Consider the following 22,041-nt stretch of genomic DNA (forward strand, 5'->3'; position numbering starts at 1 on the left):
ATCGGTTGGGTTAGGTCAGGTTGACCCGAAAATTTTAAATTTTTTTAAAAAAATATAAGTAATAAATTTTGCTTACATTTTCATATATTATATGCCTAAAAAATATTTATTGTATATTTATATCATAAATTTTCACAATTTAATATTTATTTTGAACATTTTTTATTTTTTAAACAACTGTTTATTTAATTTAATAAATATACTTTATTTTTCTATCATTAGACTTTCATATTTAATATATACAAGAGAGATTTTGTTAACATTTGTTTAAATTAAAATATTATTATTATTATATTTGAATTTTATTTAATTTTCTTTAAAAAAATTCAAAATCGGATTGATCAGTTTGATTCAGGTTCGGACTGAAAGTTTTTGGGTTAAGTTCGGATTGAGCAATTTTTGAATAATAATACTTTTGTTCAATCTGACCCAACCCACCCGAATTGACACCCCTAAGCTGAAGTGTCACCATTAGGTAAACAAAAAAATGGTAATGAAATGACTAAAAAAAATCGAATTAAGGTTGCACCAATTAAAGCCAAAATTTAGGCTGGCACAATATAAGTTTCTGAAAACTAGCCTTGTTAGTTGTGGGGCCATGAGGATGGGTCCAGGCTTTACTAGGCACAACCATTTCAAGCCAGATCAGGCAGCGAGTTTCCTGGGCCTAACGGCCCTATTACTGATATACGGCAACCCGCATCCATAGTTGATCTTTATTTCTTTATTCAAATAGAAGAGGCAAACACATGCATCGACAGAAGCTTATACAGTAACATCAGACTGTGTCTCACCGTCTCAGTGAGGAATCTTTGCTTGGTATCTACTACATCGCATAGTAATCATAAGTGCCTTGAAAACGACCTTTTGCTAATCAGAGTAAACCAATTAAATGCATTTTACAACTGATTTTCAATTGGAATGAAAAAAAAATCATAAGCGTCTGTATTCTTTCCTGTTTTGTTGAATAGACTCAATAGTAAAGTATACCACGAACAAAAGAATCAGTTTAGGTTACTCCGGAGATGATGAGTTACTGTTACCCTACCTCCAGCAACTAAATTATCAGAACCTCAGCCAGAAGGTGTTTCAAGGACGCTTTTTGGTCAGGAATGAATGACATATCTGTCTAAATAAATGAATATAATCCAATTACGTATGCTTCTTGGCGCGACCATTTGAAGGAGCCCCTTCTTCTCTCTTAGTACCAGACGCCTCAGGCTTTTTCGCCCATGCTGGAGCTCTGTCTGCTTCATAACGATAATCATAAAATAATTCTTCTCCAGCACAAATTCGCTCTTTGGCAAATATACCTACTCTGTGATCTCCTGCCACCATAATGACCTACCAAGCGATTTGAAATAGATAAAACCAGATAATGGTAGAGAGAGAGTTAAAATTAAAGCTCATACTTCACTTTGTATAATGACCACAAAGAGGTGTTATTTATGTTGACATGATGATGCATCCAACTTTAGTATTACAAGAGAAATTGATGTACGGATTATATATGTATGATAAATCAATAATGTGGTACCAGTTACCTTTGCATAGCAATTTGGATCTGGGGAATGGTTAGCAAACTTCAATTTGTCGCCCTTCCGGTAAGCATCGAGCACAAACTGAAAATGAGGAAAAAATCATCAATGTCGTTTTTTCTTACTTTTCTACAGGTTTATGGAGGACAAAAGGGGGGAGTTCTAAGCATGGATAAGAAATACTTGTTAATATAAAAAGTTTACAATATCATGCCTGGTCATTAAGGTTAAAGAGAAATGAAGAATTTTCACGATCATATATCTTCCCACGCTTGTCGGCTTCACGGTGTGATATTAGTTCACCAGTGTACTCTCCAAGATATTCATGCTTACCGACGCTATTCTGCAGTGTGACTAATTGTAAGTTGTCAGACAAATTTTCTATGCATCATATTCCGAATTTTACCTTCAAGAATGCTCCCCAACCTGATACGTCAGATCTCCCCAGTAAAACCTGAAAGCACATAATACCATCAGAACTATGCTTCAAACTAACACTTCATATCTCTACAAGCATGAGAGTTGCGACTTGAGACTTTAGGCTCTCAAAAACTTTATAAGCTAACAAGATTGAGTGGGAATCAAGTTTCTTAAACATTGATTGCCATTCGGTAATAGTAATACCTCCCCCTAATACACAAGCTCTCTGAAGTTCAGTAAAGAAACAAGCAATATGGAAAAAATTCCCTCGAGTGGGAAGCTTGAAGTAAAGAGGATACTTTTGGAGAGTATTACCCTCTGCTGTTGTTTCAGAAGAAGCTTCATATTCCTGCATTCGTAATTATCACCTCTTTGAGAAGGCACCCCAAGGGTGCCATCGCCACAACTGTCAAACCAAATCAAACAGCATTACTATTTCACAGAAAGTAGAAATCTATTTTTTTCAGAAATTGAACATTCTTATACATCAGAATCCAAGAATATCAGAATACTGGAATGGAGTCCATCAAAACAGCATTGTCATGGATAGCCAAACTGTGTAAAAAATGTGAAAATAAAAATAAAGCTTTGTTACAACATCCCATGATATCCATTTCAACTAAGAACCTCATGCCACAAGAAACCATACAGTCAGTGACGCCTTACCTGATCCAACAATTTCGGCATACATCTGGATCACACTCTCTGTCAGCAGCAAAGCAAGGGCATTGACGACTACGACACTGGCTCTTGGCACAATGACAGCCTCTAAATCTATTCTTGCAACTCTTCGGACATCTAAAATAGACAAAAAAAATATGGAATTTAACATGCAAACTGTATTCGAGTCCAAAAGGCATTAGAACTTCAACCAATAGGTAAGGAACAGCTGTTTGACTGAGTACAAGAAAAATAAAGCATGGTGTTACCATCAAAGACGAGGGAACCAGACAGAAACAGCAAGAGTTGAACCACAAAACTCCAATTAAATTTTTAAGATCCCACTGAATACATAAGAACAAAAGTCATATTACCCGCAATATTTTTCACAGCAGGTACCATTAACAAGACATGGACACTCTTTTCCACATGCGGATTGACATCCGCATGGATTGTACTGTCGACAAGGCTGGTCCTTCCTTTCAGAAATTCGCTTCCTGAATGATTGGTAACCTGCAGATTTCCATGTGTACTTTAGGCGACGAACTCTACCTTTTCTGCGTAAAAATCTCGATCTTCTTCGTGCACCATTACTCTATTTTTACACAAAATGGATATATGAAAACTGTTTGAAAATGTTGTTATTTTACATGAAAATGGACAAAGAGAAAAAAACAGCTTACCACAGTTTCATTACCATCAGCCTTTAAGTAACCATCTGTTAGTGTTGTCCCATTACTGGCTCGAGAGAATATATCCTTCTCTGAAAGATGCATGTATTGGAAGACTTCTGAACAGTTTTTCAGGCCATTCATAAGATTCCTAGCTATCAAACAGCTGCATGAAACGTATATAGTTCTTCAGGAAATAGCATTGCATCTAAAGCAAACCATTAAGGTTGTACGGTTAAAAAAATGGTAGTAGATAGGAAACTTAGTTGAGCCTAAACAAAATCTTGAACGGAAAATTATTATTTGTCAGTCATTATGATAATAACTAAGTAGAAAAAAACATAAATTACGTGACACATTTGAGTCAGGAAAACAGTAATATTTACAAGAATGTCCTTATCGCGAAGAACATGGGAACTGGTCATCAAGTAAAGAAAATCAAAATATTTAGAGTAACCTGTTGCGTCCAAAAATCTCAATGCCCTTCTCATACAGAGCCTTCTCAAATGTTTTCCAGCATTTACTATCGTTTACCACCTGTTTATACATATTATCATCAACAAACTCTTCTTTCTTCAAGGTGTCACCACTACTAGTCAGAGGTTGGTTACTCTCAGTCTCATTTGATGCCCCACTGGCAGCCTCTCCCAGCAAAGACTTGTCAGAATCCAGTGCTGAGGACTGTATTCTTCTGGACTTTCTAGAACTTGTGGATAACACTTTCTGAGAAGACCGGGTGTCTTCATTTTCTCGACATGAACTGCTCCGAAGATTCAAACTTTTCAAACTGAGACCACAACCTGCAACAGAGTCAGAATCAGATGCAGCAATTTTCTTCTGCTTTTTCGTTTTAGCCACTAGAACATTTTCTGCTATTCTCTTGCTACTCCTTTTTTCACTCCCAGATTTTCCAGAAGATGTACTCTTCAATGATGAAGTGATATCAGTAACTTGTTTAATATCTGAGGAAGAAGCACTTTCACTTTGGCAAGACTTTGATTTCTTCCTGTCAGATAAACCTACATGCCTCCTCTTTTGCACTTGCATAGCAGCAGCGGTAGGTGCTGGGTCAAATTGTTCTTCATAAATTGCCTGCCCAGAGCTCGCTGTGGCATTACCCTCTGATTTAAGGACCTGATGAAAAATAAATTACTAATCAGCCTTCAAAATAATTGCTAGAATGGAATAAGGAGATCTTTTCCCTGGAAATGCATCAAGTAATTCACACTAAAATTTATGTTTCGTGGACAAAAGGAGTTCAAGAATATTGCAGGCAAGATATATTAAAAGGAACGCATACAAATTCAAAGTTGTCAATGTAACAACTATTTAAAGAAACAGTGAAAAAGAAGAAGAAGACGACATACAAGCCGGTGGCAGTGTGGCCCACATGGTTCCTTCTCAGCATCAGGATAACATGAAAGTTGTTTCTCAGCCTAAAGGAAAAATTTACATAATAAGCAATGAGTAGACTTGTAAACAAATTAGCTAAAATCTCCTTGGATAATGAACTTACAGGAAAGATAAGATCCTGTGAACATCCATGTAGTTTACAATCAAAAACCTGTGAGCATATAGAGAACTTTAGAAGGACAAAAAATGGGAACAGTATCACACAAACAAAAGACTTTTCCCACAGGAAATGAGAAAAAAGCAAACTTCATGATTACAAGGCAACGTCGACAAAAGAGATTGTCAAATGAATCTAAAGCAGCATCGAGATCTTTATCAACATATGGATTCACAAATCCTTCAACATGTCCATTGCTCATGTGACAAATAGCAGTCTCGTTCTTGATAAGATCTTCAAATCTTCCCTGTATAAGATGTTTGATGGTAGTTTATCTCTGTAAAGCCAGCAAAAAGTAAATGGGAAACAGCTAGAACAAAGTTTTCTCGATGACCAATTCTTTTTTCTTTCTCAGATTGTATTGAAGGACAAACGAGGAAGAGAAAGAAAATAAAGACGGGCACATCATTGGTCATCTATAGTTTAAGGGCATACCTTAATCTCGCAAGATTTTCTTGATAGACATTGGGCCAACAAATCGAATGTGACATCAGATAGACCCATTTCTTTTATGGTATTTCTGGAAAGTGATGAAGACAAAAAAAACAATCATATGATAAATGAAAGTTTATGAATTGAGAACAGAAGGATTGAACATGTTATTTCGTCTCTATTTACTTGATACTACATCCCAAAGATGAATTGAAAATTTCAGTATTCACAAGGAGATGACAAATGAAACAAAGAAAATGGGTTTCTCATTTACTGTTATAGAGTGTGCTGTACACTTTTGACATATATTACATGTTTTTTTATTTTACAAATACAAATATTTTCGTGTGGAGGAAGTCTTCCCTTTTAATCACTCATGTCATATGATCTTAAAAGGCCCATCAAATTCACTGTTTTTAACGTGTGGAACCCATGTTTGCACAAACATAGAAATAGTGAAATACACTAATGGAATTTACAGTTGAAAAGGTGGAGCCTGATTTCTTGTCAAAAACCCATTTTTGCACAAACATAGAAATAGTGAAATACACTAATGGAATTTACAGTTGAAAAGGTGGAGCCTGATTTCTTGTCAACGAATGGAGTTAAGTATCTAATGAACTAGAACAGTAAGCTGCTAATGATACTCTTAGAACATTAGAAGCAAGGTACCCATACCTTCTAACTTATATAGCAACTGGGAAACTAAGCTTCATTTTGTTTCAAGAAGTTTCATTACGCGATCCTATGAACCAATTTCATGTTTTCATGACAATGGAAACCAAAAACTGCCACTTAAAATTTGATAATTTAACTTCGAAAATTAATTGTCAGTTGCACACTGAGATGGGATAAAGGAAAAAGAACGGCCAACCAGTCCTTAATATGCCACAGACAAATGAGACAACGGCTATTAAACCTTACCGAGTCATCCATCTGAATGAAGAAATGGCAGACAGAATAGAGCAGACATAAACAATCCACCATTTCCAATCAAACAAACAAGACCACAACCAACGTATAAAGTTGCTTAACACAATGCATAAATAGCAAGAGGAAATCAGAGGAGTGAGTGAAAATGTGGATGTCTTCGAGCACAAGATTTCAAGATAAAAAAAAGAGAGAATAATAAATCATGGTTATAAGTTATACGCCACATTTACCAACCGGAGAATATAATCTTCAGATTCTGCAAACTCTTTCTTTTCATCTTCATCCTCATTTGCTTCTTCTTCACTGTCGCTACAAATTAGAGCTTCACCACCATTCTGGTCGTAATAGATTCTTCTTCTACCAACCACCGACTGATCCTCGGTCATTCTCTGATTTCTGCACTATGGAAAAAATTAAAATATATATATATATTTCCTTCTCTAACAACACAAATTTTGGCAAAAATGACCAGATGAAAATAGTATTCTGATCCTTGGTCCTTTCACATAAACTTTGAACCATAGCCAGTCCTTTGGAACCAAAGAAAGGGTGGAGAAAATTAATAGATAAAGTGGGGAAAAACACTTGAACTGTGCACATCAATAATCAATTTTCCACATAAATGAAGGTATGAATCATCTCAAAAAACATGTCAACGTAAAATACAAAAGAAATACATCTCAATGAAGAGACAAAAAAGGCTATTGTAAAACAAAAAACAAAAAAACAATAAAAAGATTCAAATTATAAGCACATTTAATAATATTGAAAAACTTAAAATCATAAAGCAGAAGATACATACTGCCACGAATGCCAAATTAAGCTTCATTTGAGTGTTTAAATATTAAGATATCACTTATCAGATAATAAAATAGGTGAATAAACCAAGATACAGTAGTCAGGACATTAAGTTACAGATATTAATAAATTTCTAATCCTAAAACTACCATCTAAACTTTCAATTTGGACAAATATCAGAGTGAGAATTACCGGTCGTTTTTAATTAATGGAATCGTCAAAATCGATGCAGAGAGAAGTTGAAATTTGAAGAAGCGTCAATAAAATTAATCACACAGAAATCTTGATTTACCTATCCAAAAAGATCCATGCTGTATATGGTGGTACTTTTTTCACTTCAGGCAGCTTTATGGGACGAACCGCATTTCTGACTGCGATACTTGATCCTAAAAGTATTGCTGAAGAGGCATATCCATCTTCTTGGGAGCTACTGCTTTCATCATCTCCATTGCTGGTGCCAATACCATTATGCATATCAATTGCATCCTTCTGCCTCTTTGCCAGTAAATCAACACTTCGATCGGTGCCGATAATCTTTAAATTTCTTCTTTCCATTGTCAGCTTATAAAGATCTTTTGTAACATCAAGAACTTTAACTGTGTTTTCCTCCATACGTTTCTGAGATAAAGTGAACCAAGATTTTAGAAAAAATTATCACGAGGTGGTCTAAATCTTAGGCATAATTTGAGTTCACCTTTATATAGACAGAGCGGTCTAAAGCAACTTGCTTCCTAAAAGAATCAACGACTGCTGAAACTTCTCGGGGTGGCAGAATTGATTCTTGCTGCCCAGTGATCTGTCAAGTTAATATGAGAAGTTGTAAGATATCCCTCTTTTTTATTTTTAAGTGAACATAAAAGAGTTGCAACTCATATAAAAAACCAAGGGTTGAGACACGTATGTAACCGACAATGGGAAGTGCTAAAAGCATGCAAGTATCAACAATTTTTTTTGGTGACGAAGACATATAATTTAATATGGGTGATCCTAGTGAAGCATGTTATTCAGATAAAAGAAATTGACAAGAACTATGTTCAACAAACAAGAATTTCACTGATGTAGGTTGCTTAGTATATATAAAATTAGCTATTAGCAGCTTTTGCATTAAATAAAATGGTCGCTAAGGCCAGAATACCATCTAAAGGATTACCATCATTCAACTTAACCTCCAAAATGGCATATCTAATAAGATTTTGTTGTCCTGAGTCTCCTGACAAACAATATCTTCTTTGGTTCTTAATAAGAATACACAATTCTTCACCAAAGTTGAACTTCAATCACTTCAATTTGGAAGGTGTAAGATTATTTAAGCATAAAGTCGTGCTCAACATCCTCGGAAAATCATGGAAGTGTGCAGATCATATTATACCAAGGTTCAGTTCTCGATTTCTTATTCCATTAAATTAGAAGTCTCCACATTTTTAATTATTTTTAACCAAACTCAAGCACGTAAAAAAACCAATCTAAAAAATTTAAAATTAATGCATTAAAATAAAGCTTCCCTCAAGTCAGACCATCATCAAACCCAAAATTCAAATCACACTAATTTGAGACCGATAAACCAAGAACCTTAGTTCTGGGAAAGAAAAAAAACAATCTCTCTCTCCCTTTCCAATCACCACCTCTCCAAATAACACAGAAAATCCAAGAGAAAACAATAAACATCGTTCGAATTCCATCTAACGTAATGCACTTCAAATAATTCACGGAAATCGACGCGTGTAAGTGTATATATTCAAACAACATTTTCAAGTAAAATGCAGCTTCAAGGGGTAGCAATTCAAAACATCACCGCGGGGTAGGATCCGGAGGTGGATGGGGAGGCTTTGGGAGCCGACATTGTCGGTGGCATGCGCGCTGAGCCGGCCTTTCTCTCGATCCGGCAATGGAGCTCCGATTACAGATCCGAACCATGCAAAGCCGGCTCAGGTACTTGATTTGGCGGTTGAAAATTGAACTCTACTTTGAAAAACCCTAAAAATTGGATATTGGGGAGCTGGCGGTGTGGGGGGCCAAAGAGGGGAGCTTTTCAGGGCTGCTCGCCCTTTTTATGTACTTGCTTTTACTTTTCTTCGCGGCCTCTTTGTTCTGTGTGTGTGGATTCGTTCATTATTATTTGTTACGAAATATATTAAAATTCATTTTATAAAATTTCATCTTTAAAAAACAACAATTTTATATATTTGTTCTAATCTGAAACTATTTTTATTTTATTTTCGAGATTTTCAATTAGTTAATTTTTAGAAATGATGAAATAAATGTTTGCTTTTAAGTTTACAATATATATATATATATATACCAGAAATAATGCACGGTTGCACGTAGGAAACATATGTTGAAGTAATTAGAATTTGAAATAAAATTAGTTAACTCAACAGATTAAAGATAATGATAATAGTATTGTAAATTTTGACAATTCGTGTTAATTAGCATGTTTAACTAATTTGAAAAAAAAAACATATTTTTTTAATTTTAGAAAAAGATTTGGACTACTAAAATTTTTCTGAATATGGCTATTATGTTTTAAAATACAAATCTCTTTCCAAATTGCACAAGCAAGCATTGCAAACTAATTCAAATTCAGCAGGTGAAAGCTGATCCATTAGGCACAACCCACATGATATAAAAGACAGCACACCGCATTTCTTTAGATATGGCCAAAAAAGCGTACCTTTCCAGATACGCCTTACAAGGAGGCAAAATATTAGACAATGGCTTGTTGAAGCATTCGAAGAGCTACAATAAAAACAGCATCCATTGGCATGTATATGTCTTCTAAACAAGTTCAATTTAGTGGGAATTAATTAATTGCTCGCATGCCAAAAAAATATTCGAACTTTTTGTGGGATGTTTAGCTGCCAAATCTTTTTCCACCACTTTTCCAACCAGAATGCCGATAGAGATTCATGTGAATCAAAACTATCCAATTTGAGCCCAGTAGCCCGATTTAACTGTGTACTTGCCTTTCTTTCCCCACTTCCAGAATCTATCATCTTCAGTGTGCTGATAATATTCACATTTTAAAGATCTTATTAACTCGTTAAACACTTCTTTTGGCCTGAATGTACTTTATGTAAGGTTCAAAATGCGATAACGAAATACTACATGCAAATCTAGGGGAAAAAATGAAAAATGACTAATTAAATTATTTTAATTGCACAAATTAAATGTGGTAGGCGTGTTTACATATTTAAAATATGGTTTTCTATTAAAATGCATAAAATTGTGTTTTAAGGGTTATTCGAGACGCGATTGAAGAACAGAGACCGGGGACTGTAAAGGAAAAAAAGTTTTTTATTAAATGATTATTTTTAATTATTTAATATATGGTATATTTAATATGTTATTTTTGAAAATGATGTCTTTTGATATGTTTTTACTTGGCGAGTCGTATTTTAAATCGGCAATCAATTTTTGACGAAAACAATGACTTTTTAGAGGCTCGGTTTATATTTTCGAAAATCTTCATAAACGAAATATTTTACATACATCTTAATGGGTCAATTATACTAAAGTTATGGGCCTAACTTTCTACCCGATTATTTATATCAAAACTTGACCTTTATTCATGTAATGCCTGAAGTAAATATCACAAGTACTTGATTTAGTAATGTGAGATTACTAAATAATTAATGATTTTAAAGAGAGAAATATGACATATTTTGAGCATATGAAGTACAAATGATTTGAAATTTGGATATAACGTAGAAAACTCAAAGATATAGAAATTCCATGTTTTGAGTTTTGAGAAATTTGGTTGTTTGACTGGTCCAAATAGATATACCGGTGTTAAAATGTTAAATATTATATATATTATATTATATTATATTATATAATATTTAAAAAATAAAAAAAATAAAAAGGATAAAGTTGAAACTCACCACAGAAGACACAACAGAGAGAACGAGAGATAGGGAAGAAAGTTTACGATTTTTTTTTCTTTTCGATCGTGCGACTTATCGGTTTATCCAATCGACGAACCGACTTCAGTTCTGGGATCGTTGACACGAGGTCTTCCATTTGAGGTATAAATTTCATATTTTTGGCGATGTTTGAAATTCGTCGATTTTTGGAATAAATCTGATAAATTGTTAAATCATACTGAAATTGAAGATTGTTGAGTAGTGTATGATTTTAACGAAGAAGAGAAGATTATAGTGGTGTTATTTTGAATTATTCCCAATTTATTATAATTAGGGATTTTTAATCGTTGGATTGAGATCGAAGAGTTGTTTTTCAGTTGTTATTAATTCTCATTATATATTTGGAGTCTACGAAGTATAGGCTACACGTTGATATAAAGTTTTCGTAATTTGATGAATGTTGTAAAATAGCCTATTATTTGAAGTAAATTAATTAGGGTGTATTTGATGGTGGTATTGTAAAATAAAATACACCGGAATATTAATTGTTGAACGACAAGAATTTATAATCGGGTTTTATAATTTTATTTAATTCACTGTTGTTGGGCTATTTGATGTTGTATATTGAGGCTATTATGATTGTTTTGATACGGTGACAATGATCTGATAATTATTGTTGAATTATTTAGATACTTCACAAGCCTCGGGATCAAAGAAATAGCCAGATTATTTATATACTCGATTATCATGTACGTGTTGACGTACGAGCATATATTGTTATTGTTTAGTATTGATGAATACTATTGCGTTGAACGATGATAAATCACCTGGAATTGGGTGATTTGATATTATATTTGTTGTTGTTTATTATTGTTGATATTGTTGACTATCGTTGTTGGGAGACGTCTCGTTGATATTGTTCGTTCAACGATATTGATGTCGCCGGAGTTGGGGTGCGACGTATCGTTGATGTTGTTGTTCGTTCGACGATATTGCTTGTCGCTGGTGTTGGGGTGCGACGTATCGTCGATGTTGTTGTTCGTTTGACGATATTGCTGTCGCGGGAGTTGAAGTGCGACGTATCGTCGATGTTATTGTTGCATTGTGATGTTTTTGAGGTTGTTGTTGGCTTGATTGTCCAGAGACAGCAAAGGGGGTATTTCTGTTATCATTCCAGTTATATTTTATATTGTTGATAATATAACTGTTATGTATTTCGATGATGATTGTTGTGTATGCTCACCTTTTGAGGGCTGTTTCTGTTGGGCAGGTTACAGGACTATGCGTGAGACAGGATAGTGGTGAAGGACTACGGTGTGTCTAGTCAAACAGTCCTGTAGTTAATAGTAAATAGAGACAGTATGGTTCATTGTCTTATTTGAGTTGTATGTGTGTATTTATTATACTGTTTCTGCTACACTGACGTAGATAGTGTTGTGATTGCACTATTTTGTCGTATATGCATTATATTATTACATCGTCGAAAAGAAAATTTTTATGCATATGACGTCACATGTTGTATGATTACGTGGCGAGGTTTGGGGCGCCACAATTCAAGCCCTAAACTTACAAAAAACATATGCACACAACAATCTAGACTCTTAGTTTACTCTCCATCATCACACGCACACACACACTTATTTTCAAGGCTTTTCACGTGAACTTTGAGGAAGAAAACAAGGCTCCCCCGCCTCTACGCCAATATTCTTTGCGTCTAAAATTGTTTTTCATGCGTGAAACAGGCAAAGACACGCCTTAATATTTCTCTGCTCATAGTTCATACCATATTACGTGTCATTATACATGCTTGCATGAAAAATATGATGTCCTCTTATTTTTTTAGTTTTTAAGGGTTTATACATGGAAAACTTGATTTTTCTTGCATAATTCTTCATGTTATTGATACACAAAAGGGCTGTCAAGATAAGGCTATTAGAAGAGACGTTTTTTCATAGGGTTAAAGGGTCTTAAGATGCATGATGTAGGCCTGGTATGGTGCATGGTAATAAAGGCTGCGCGATTTTGGCTTTGGTGGATACTAGAGCACGATTTTGGGTTTTAGAAGGGCACAGTTGCGTGCTGCATTTGGGTCGCGTCTAGGGGTCCTAAGAGGACTGAGTCATGGTCCTAGATGGGTTGAGGGAAGACTGGTGCGGGAAAAAGGGCGGTATGAACGTGAGGCTTGGTCACGCGAGCCTTGAAGGGCGCGATCTTGAGGGTTTCAAGTGCATGGCTAGCTAGGGATGGTCCAGTAGAGTCCTAAGGGTTCATTCTAGGTCCTAGGATGGTTGCATAGGGTCTGGACATGTTGGTTAAGGGCTAGTCTTGAAGGACTTGAAGTTGGTTATGATTAAGGTTTTCAAACAAGGGCAAGAAATGCAGTGGCGTTCTAGGCTTTTACAAAGGCTTTAAATGGCTTGAATTGGGTTGAAAAAAGATTGGTTAGATGTTATTAACCTATGGTTAAAGTTTGGTTAAGTTTCGAGTTGATTCGGGTTAAAACCGGGACTTCGGTTCAAGTTTTAAAACGAATTACGAATTTAGTCGATGATCTTAAGTTTACGTCTAAGAAATATTTATGAGTGTATTTTAAGGTGTTATGGTAAGTTTGAATAAATTTGGGTCGTCTTTTTAAGGTCCAAGGGTAACTTGGAAAATTAGGGTTTCAGGGGTAAAACAGTTATTTTACACATGAAAAATATTAGACGTCCTGACAGTGTCCTGAATGCTGTAATGAATGTTAAAATGTTTATTTTGAAAGGTTATGGAGTTTTATGATGGAAAACAATAAGTGTTAAAAAATAAGTTGCATGCTTGGTTTCAAAAAGATGTTATATGCATTAATTTTATAAGTGATTGATATGATACAATGTTTTGAATGTGGTGATTTGATTGTGACTAATACGAACATGTGTACAAATACGAAATGACACGATGACATGTAAATCCAAGAGTCAGTTGACGGGTGAGAATGTCGCTAATGTCCGCTGATAAGCCCAAACTTATAGAGATTTTAGATATTTTATTTTATAATATTTTTTATCTGTAATTATTATCCTTAATTTTGTGTTTATCTGAATTAATTAATATTTGTAGATTTGAATAAAAGAGGAAAAAAAATCTTAATTTGAGAGATAAGATGATTTTACAAAACTTCAAAAGAAACAAAGTACCAAAAGAAAGGAAATAAAATATTTTTATTATCTTGAGAATATTGAAATTTTGGAAGAAAATCTGTGCAGATATTGATAAATAAAATCTCAACAATCTTATATACAATATTTAAAAATGAGATGGGCTTCAAGGAGTTGAAGGATTAGGCCCAGCAAGAAATATAAAAGGCAGCGTACGTGAGCAGCAAGAGGGGGGAGCAAAAAGAGAAAAAAAAAAAGCAGCGTGGAAGGGAGCAGACAGAGGAGAGAGACGTGAAGGAGGGGAAGGAAGATAGCATAATAGAGGATGAGAGAAAAGAAAAGAAAAGAAAGAAACAGGGAGGCAGAAGCGTACAGAGAGAAGATAAGAAAGGAGAGAGAACAGAAGTGAACATAAGTGAACAAAAGACTACACGTAAGACAACACTAGAGAATAAGAGACAAAAGCATGAGGAATTCATCAACGCATGCCAAAAATCACTTAGAATTCCTCTTATTCCTTTTTTATTTTGTTTTATTCTATGAAATTAAATTTGAATTTTCACTTCTGTTTTGAATTCATGAAATAATTGTATTTAAACTAAGACCACGATAGGGCCAAACAATACTTTGTTTGATATTTGGTTTATTTTCAATATATTATTTTTCTTGATTTTAATTATTAATTGATGTTAGTTTAATATTTATTGTTAATACCATCATCAACTATTTATATGTTTGTTGATTAATCACGAATCAAAAGATGATTGATTAAATATAGACGTCATCAACACATGGTTAAACTGACTAGAAATAGTGTGCGATTTCATGTGAAAACTGAAATTTCACGAATATTTAATGCATTTAGATCTAATTAAATTCAATTAGAAATAATTGGACTGTTAGATTTAAATAGGTTTATTAACTCGAGGGGTCATTTAATAAATAAAAATAGAGATTTCATCGTTATTGTCAAGAATTAAATAATTAATTGAATTTCAACATGTGTTAACATAGTAGAGTTTGGTACCGTTGTGTGTCTTGGTTATCTATTTGAATTTGAATCATTCCTTGATATTTGAATCCCTCGTTTTTAGTTGCAATTATTTTATTTAATATTTTAGATTAATAATCAATATATCATCTTTTTATTTATGTTGTCTAACTTAAGTTAATTGATATAAATTCTAGTAATTAAATATTAGTCTATGTGGCGATACTTGGACTCATCATCCATTTACTCTAACTTGACCTATTCCGCTTGCTAGATTTATTCTCAGTCGAATCGTCAATCATCCCCGCCGCTTGGTACCATGTTAATACATAAGATTGATCAATCGACCAACAGCTGATACTTAAATCACCATTAATGATCATGATTCAATAAAGAAAAATGTATACGTATACGTATATGGTGAAAGGAAAAATATAAATGAAAAAAAAGATTTAAAATTTATGCATGTTCATGATAAAGCTATTTTATTGAAAATATTTCCACGGTTGTATATGGATGTATACGTATTATTTATTATAATGGTTAAGGTTTGTTAAGTCATTAGACACACTAGGTGTGAATGATGCAGATGAGGATGTTTATGTTGATATATTTGGACTTGATGGTTGAACTGGATGGACTGATGATGCACATAACCTGACAACCCTTGCTAGTTTTTCCGCACTATTATGACTTTACAATACTTTAAAGATTTTATGACTTTTGATGCATATGAGTGGCTTGAGAGGATTTAAGATATTTGTACTCTTTTGAAAAATGCTAGTTTTATGTTTGATTTGACGTTTACGATTTTATGATTTGCAATGCGTTTTTGGATTTTGAGTAAAGTAGTTGGTGAGTTTATTTTAAAAAATGCAAAAGTATTTATATATATGTAAGTATAAAAGGCCGAAAGTGTTAAAGAAAGAAAAAAAATTCCTATAATATTTTAAAGAAAAACGAACAGTAGATGTTTTACTTTAGCCGATACTTCTCATTACTCATCACAAGACTATCATCATGCGTTTGATGCAGTGCTGCAAGAAGACTCACATGTACTTCGCATTCAGCTCAAAAATAGGCTATAGACCATGTCACGCACAATTTAATGAACTGCAAGCTATCATAGGATGTTCATTATATTTGAATGGATTAATTAGAAATCTCAAATCTATAATAATAAATACATTAGTTTGTTTGGACAAATGCATTTGAAAAAGGATTTCAAATCTCAAATAGTTATTTTTTGAATAATTATGACAGATTCCAAATATATTCCAACATAAAATCATTTCAAATACTTATGTTCAAATGATTTCTCAAATCTAAATCTTTCAATACAAAAACAACCTAATAGCTTTTTGCTAAATTTATTGAGTTTTAATTGGACCATCTTTAACCAGCATAATCATCGACCAATATTCGAGAAATATATATTTATTTTTATTTTTAATCAAAAATGAAAACAAAAAACTTCTTTAACAACATATCATAAAGAAACTCCTTTATACATGTATAGTTTTATTTAACCTTTTTTATTATCAACACACACACACACACACATATATATTAAAAAATATATCACCTATATGACACTTTTTTTAAAAAAAAATTATCCTTGCACAAACCTTTTTTTCCTCAAAATTATCATTACAACTGATTTTCAGTATTACCCATATCAAATTACATTATGTCCTCTCATTAATTTCTATCAATTATTATTAATTAAACATAAAATTAAAAATTTAATAAATTTTAAAACTTGCGCCAACGTTTTTATTTTAAAACTGTCAAATCTGATATAAATTATGATTATATGCCAAAAATGCCTCTTATGTTGAAACTAAGAGTTGAAATTATTGAATGTTGAAAATAAGAGTTGTAAATATTAAAAATTAGTATGCGATGATGTATGTAATGATGTATTTGTTTTTGGATTATTTCCAAAAAATTCTATAAATAGGTCTCTCAATTTGTGAAGAAAAACACAATTAAGTGGAGAAAATTTTACAAAGTGTATAGTTTAATATATTTTATGAGTTTGAGATTTTTACTTTTAAGACATTATTAACATGATACTCGAAAGTTCGGTTCTCCATATTTTTCCAAGCCCCAAAACACAAGAAAAATGTAACAATATTCAAAAGTAAATATATTTATTTTACTTTTTATTTATTTTTATTGTGTATATATTAAATATATAATATCATGTTATTATATAAAAAGAATCTATAACACCTCATTATAATAACGTGATGTGATTATATTATTACACTGCTTATATATTTTTATTGTATTACTGTTTATTTATTGTGTATATATCTATTTGAATAATATCATGTTATTATATAAAATGAGTCCATGACACCAATGTGATGTGATTCTTTCAATGTTTATATATTTTTATTGTGCTATATATTAAATATATATAGTTGTATAATGTCACATTATTATATAAAAGGAATATCTGACACCTCGTTATAATAATATGATGTGATATACATAATTATTTAAATATGATTAACATTTTATACATCATATTATCACCATAAAAATTTTAACTAATAAAATACATTGTTATTTTTATAGTACCACCATGTCAAATTTGGCAAAGCTCGAATTTGTTGTACTCGACATTACGGAAAAAAATTATATGTCATAGACTCTCGATTTTAGAAATGTATTTTGAGTCATTGGGTCTAAATGAGACTATTAAAGAAAATGGTATCTCATCATCACAAGAAAAGGCAAAAGCTTTGGTATTTTTGCGTCGACATTTTGATGAAGGATTAAAATGCGAATATCTCATTGAAAAATATCTCATGACTTTATGGAAAAGATTAAAAGAAATATTTGAACATATAAGGAAAGTTATACTTCCAACCACCCGTGATGAATGAAATACGTTAAGATTCCAAGATTTTAAGAAAATCGGTTATTACAACTCTGCGATGTATCAAATAATCTCGCAATTAAAATTTTGTGGACATGAGATTACAGAATCGGAAATGCTTGAAAAAACATTTTCCATTTTTTACGCATCAAATATAATTCTACAACAACAATATAGAGTGCATGGATTTGCAAGATATTCTGAAATTATCGCATGTCTTCTTATGGCGGAAAAGAACAACGAGCTGCTAATGAGAAATCATCAGTCCCGACCCACTGGATCAACAACATTTCCGGAAGTAAATGTTGTAAGTAAAATGAATTTAAACATGAAACCAAAATCAAAGTCAAAGACAAGGTTTTGGTCGAGGTCGAAATCGAGGTCGTGGTAGTGGTCGTGGATGTGGAAGTGCTCGTGGTCGCGGCTATGGTTTTGAAAAAAATCGACATAGTTACTTCTATAACTCGTCTCAAAATGGTATCACGAACCACCCACTAAAAAAGCATCATGACAACATGAGTGTTAATGAAAATCACTCAAAACAATTTGAAAGTTCATGTTTTAGATGCGTCATTCCAGAACATTGGTCTCGGATTTGTCGAGCCCCCGAACACCTTTGTAAAGTCTATAAAGAATCAATAAAGAGAAAAGACAAAGAGACTAACTTAACTAAATATAGTGACCGTTTGAGTGATTCAACTCATTTTGATGTTGTAGATTTTCTGAATAATTTCTATGAAAATGATCGATATAATGGTGGAATAGAAATGTAAAATATTTTTCATGTGCTCATATGCTAATGTTTTATTGTATAATTATGATATGTCTGATATTTTTCAACAAGTTACATGTGTGTTGTCAGTAATTTTTTTCATTGCATATTTTTTTAAGTTCAAATATAGAAACTGCTATTAACAAAGCTAAACAATGAACTAATCTCATGAAAGTTTGCATACCTGATAGTGGTACAACACACACTATTCTCCGAGATAAAAGATATTTCTTGGAACTAAAACAAACAAAAACAATGGTGAATATAATATTAGGTCCTATAGACTTGATCAAATGTTGTGGTAAAGCACATTTTTGTTACCTAGTGGTACAAAATTTATGATAAATGATGTTTTGTATTCACCACAATCGAAAAGAAATTTGTTGAGTCTTATGATATATATTCCCATGGGTATGATACTCAGACAATAAATGAAGAAAATGAGAAATATATGTTTCTTACCACATATAAATCAGGAAAAAAATATGTAGTTGAAAAAATACCAATGTTTCATACTGTATTGCATTATACACATATAAGTCCAATTGAATTAAACAAGGTAGTTAATAATTTTTCAATACTGATTAATTGACATGATCGATTAGGACATCCTGGTTCAACAATTATGCGAATAATTATAGAAAATACACATGGCCATCCGCTGAAAGACCAAAAGATCTTTCAATATAATAAGTTTCAATGTAAAACATGTTCTCTTGGAAAACTTATTATAAGACCATCACCAGCTAAAATCCAAACTGAATCACCCATGTGCACCATTTGTGATATTTGTGGGCCAATTCATTCACCATGTCCACCATTTATATATTTTATGGTATTGATCGATGCCTCCAGTAGATGGTTACATGTATGTTTATTATCAACTCGGAATATGGCATTTGCAAGATTATTTTCTCAATAATAAAATTACGGAATCAATTTCTGATCATACAATCAAGAAAATTAGACTTGATAATATTAGTGAATTTACTTCCCAGACTTTCAATGATTATTGTATGTCAATGTGAATCAATGTTGAGCATCTTGTTGCTCATATACATACACAAAATGGATTAGCTGAATCATTGATTAAACGTCTACAACTGATTGCTAGACCAATTATTAGAATAACAAAACTCTCTGTTTATATATGAAGACATGCAATTTTACATGTTGCTGTATTAATTCGCATCAGACCAAGTGCTATCATAAATATTCTCAATTGCAGCTTGCATTTGGTAAAGAACGAGACATTTCTCATCTGAAAATTTTTGGACGTATGGTATATATGCCTATTGTACCGCCTCAACGAACAAAAATAAGACCTCAAAGAAAGATCGGAATTTTTATCGTTATGATAGCACATCAATCATTCAATATCTTGAGCCTCAGACATGCGACATGTTTACAACACGTTTTGCTGATTGTCATTTTAATGAGGAAATCTTCCCAATGTTATGGGGACAAAAGAAACTTATCGAAAATGAAATTATATGTTATACATCATCATTGTTACATTTGGATTGGAGAACTAAACAATGTAAAAAAGATGTATAACAAATTGTGCATTTGCAAAGAATAACAAATCAAATACCAGATGCATTTGCATACACAAAAAAAGGTAACTAAAACATCTATACATGCTGTAAATGCCCTTACTTGGATCAAAATTCCAAAAAAATAAATTGAAGGCACTTATGATGTCATAAAATGATTGAAACGTGGAAGGACCAATCGGTTCCAAGGATAAAAATTCCTCGAAAAAGAAAAATATAGTGAAACACAATGATCACAAAAATAGATAATGATATTCTGACAGAAATACATGATGAATAAAATGTTCTGTTAGAACCACAAATTGATGAGAATCATGAAATCTCTATCAATTATATTAAAACTGAAAAAATATGGAACCAAAAATATATAAAAAAAATTGATAAGATATTTTCTTACAATGTGATATTTGATATCATAAATGACAATGAAGATCATGAACCAAAATCTTTTGGTGAATGTAAAAATCGACAGGAATGGGTAAAATATAAAGATGCCATCCATGTTGAATCGGATTCGCTAAATAAACGTAACGCTTTTAGACCTATAGTCCTTACACCTTAAGGTGTAAAACCTGTTGGGTGCAAATGAGTTTTTATTCGAAAGCGAAATGAGAAAAATGAAATAGTAAGATATATAGCTCGACTTGTTGCACAAGGTTTTTCTCAAAGACTTGTAATTTATTATGAAGAAATGTATTCTCCTGTTATAGATGCAATTATGCTTGGTATTTGATTAGTTTGGCGGTATCTGAAAATTTAGAAACGTGTTTTATGGATGTTGTCACAACTTACTTATGTGGGTCACTCAATAGTAATATATATATGAAAATCCTTGAAGGATTTAAGATGTCTTAAGCACAAAGTTCAAAACCCAGATAATGTTATTATATGAAATTGTAAAGATCATTATATGTGTTAAAGAATCCGTCGAATGTAATATAATCGACTAAGTGAGCACTTAATGAAAAAGATATGTTAACAATTCAATATGTCATCGTGTTTTCATTAAAAAAAATCATGATGCGTAATTATTGTTCTATATGTTGATGATTTAAACATCATTGGAACGAATAAGGAAATTCAAGAAGTTGTGTCGTACTTGAAAGAAGAAATTGAAATAATGGACCTTGAAAAAACAAAGTATTGTCTGGGTTTGCAAATTGAACAAAAAAAATATGGAATATTTGTTCACAAGTCAAATTATACTTTAAAGATTCTTAAATGTTTTAATATGGATACATCAAATCCTTTAAGTACTCCAATGACTGTTAGATCATTAAACATAAAAAATGATCTATTCCGTCCATGTGAAGATGATAAAGTTATTCTTGGTCCAGAAGTACCATATCTAAGTGTTATTGGCGCCCTTGTGTATCTTGCAAATTGTATAAGACCTGATATATCTTTTATTGTAAATTTATTGGCAAGATTTAGCTCATATCCAACAAAGAGACACTTAAATGGAATTAAAACATATATTCTGTTATCTACGATGAACGACATACTTGGGACTTTTGTATTCAAAATATGGAAAAAACTTGTGTGAGACGGTCTCACGGGTCGTATTTTGTGAGACTGATCTCTTATTTTGGTCATCCATGAAAAAATATTACTTTTTATGCTAAGAGTATTACTTTTTATTGTCAATATCGATATGGTTGACCCGTCTCACAAATAAAGATTCGTGAGACCGTCTCACAAGAGACCTACTCTCAAAATATACCAATCAAAGTATAATTGGTTATACTGATGCTGGGTACTTATTTGATTCACACAAGGCACGTTCCCAAGTCGGATATGTATTTACTCG

The 22,041-nt window shown here is 32.6% G+C and overlaps 1 protein-coding gene across 2 annotated transcripts; it reads right to left on the minus strand.

The window, feature by feature from the left end:
• Positions 1 to 784: 784 nt before the first annotated feature.
• On the minus strand, positions 785 to 9,107 carry LOC142537006 (histone-lysine N-methyltransferase CLF). Of its 2 annotated transcripts, XM_075642519.1 has the most exons (17): positions 8,815 to 9,107; positions 7,717 to 7,818; positions 7,315 to 7,640; positions 6,459 to 6,620; positions 5,295 to 5,379; positions 4,960 to 5,106; positions 4,806 to 4,853; positions 4,657 to 4,725; positions 3,747 to 4,423; positions 3,302 to 3,455; positions 2,993 to 3,213; positions 2,625 to 2,756; positions 2,274 to 2,364; positions 1,945 to 1,992; positions 1,753 to 1,881; positions 1,545 to 1,622; positions 785 to 1,344 (listed from the first exon to the last, which is right to left on the minus strand). In XM_075642519.1, the coding sequence occupies exons 1-17, from the start codon at positions 8,872 to 8,874 to the stop codon at positions 1,153 to 1,155; spliced, it is 2,721 nt and encodes a 906-aa protein (XP_075498634.1). In that variant the 5' UTR covers positions 8,875 to 9,107; the 3' UTR covers positions 785 to 1,152. The 2 variants fall into 2 exon arrangements, with proteins under 2 accessions (XP_075498634.1, XP_075498635.1); XM_075642520.1 differs by lacking the exons at positions 7,717 to 7,818; positions 8,815 to 9,107 and having other exon boundaries at positions 6,459 to 6,625; positions 7,315 to 7,451.
• Positions 9,108 to 22,041: the final 12,934 nt, after the last annotated feature.

This window comes from Primulina tabacum, chromosome 2 (genome assembly GCF_025594145.1).
Source record: "Primulina tabacum isolate GXHZ01 chromosome 2, ASM2559414v2, whole genome shotgun sequence".
NCBI lineage: Eukaryota > Viridiplantae > Streptophyta > Magnoliopsida > Lamiales > Gesneriaceae > Primulina > Primulina tabacum.

Bases quoted from the DNA above. Each gene is read 5' to 3' on its own strand.
- LOC142537006 (XM_075642519.1), bottom strand. From the start codon at position 8,874: ATGCCACCGACAATGTCGGCTCCCAAAGCCTCCCCATCCACCTCCGGA. The intron at 7,641-7,716 runs GTGAACTCAAAT...ACTTTATCTCAG, and splicing joins ACCGCTCTGTCTATATAAAG to AAACGTATGGAGGAAAACAC. The intron at 1,993-2,273 runs GTAATACTCTCC...ATGTGCTTTCAG, and splicing joins TTCTGAAACAACAGCAGAGG to GTTTTACTGGGGAGATCTGA.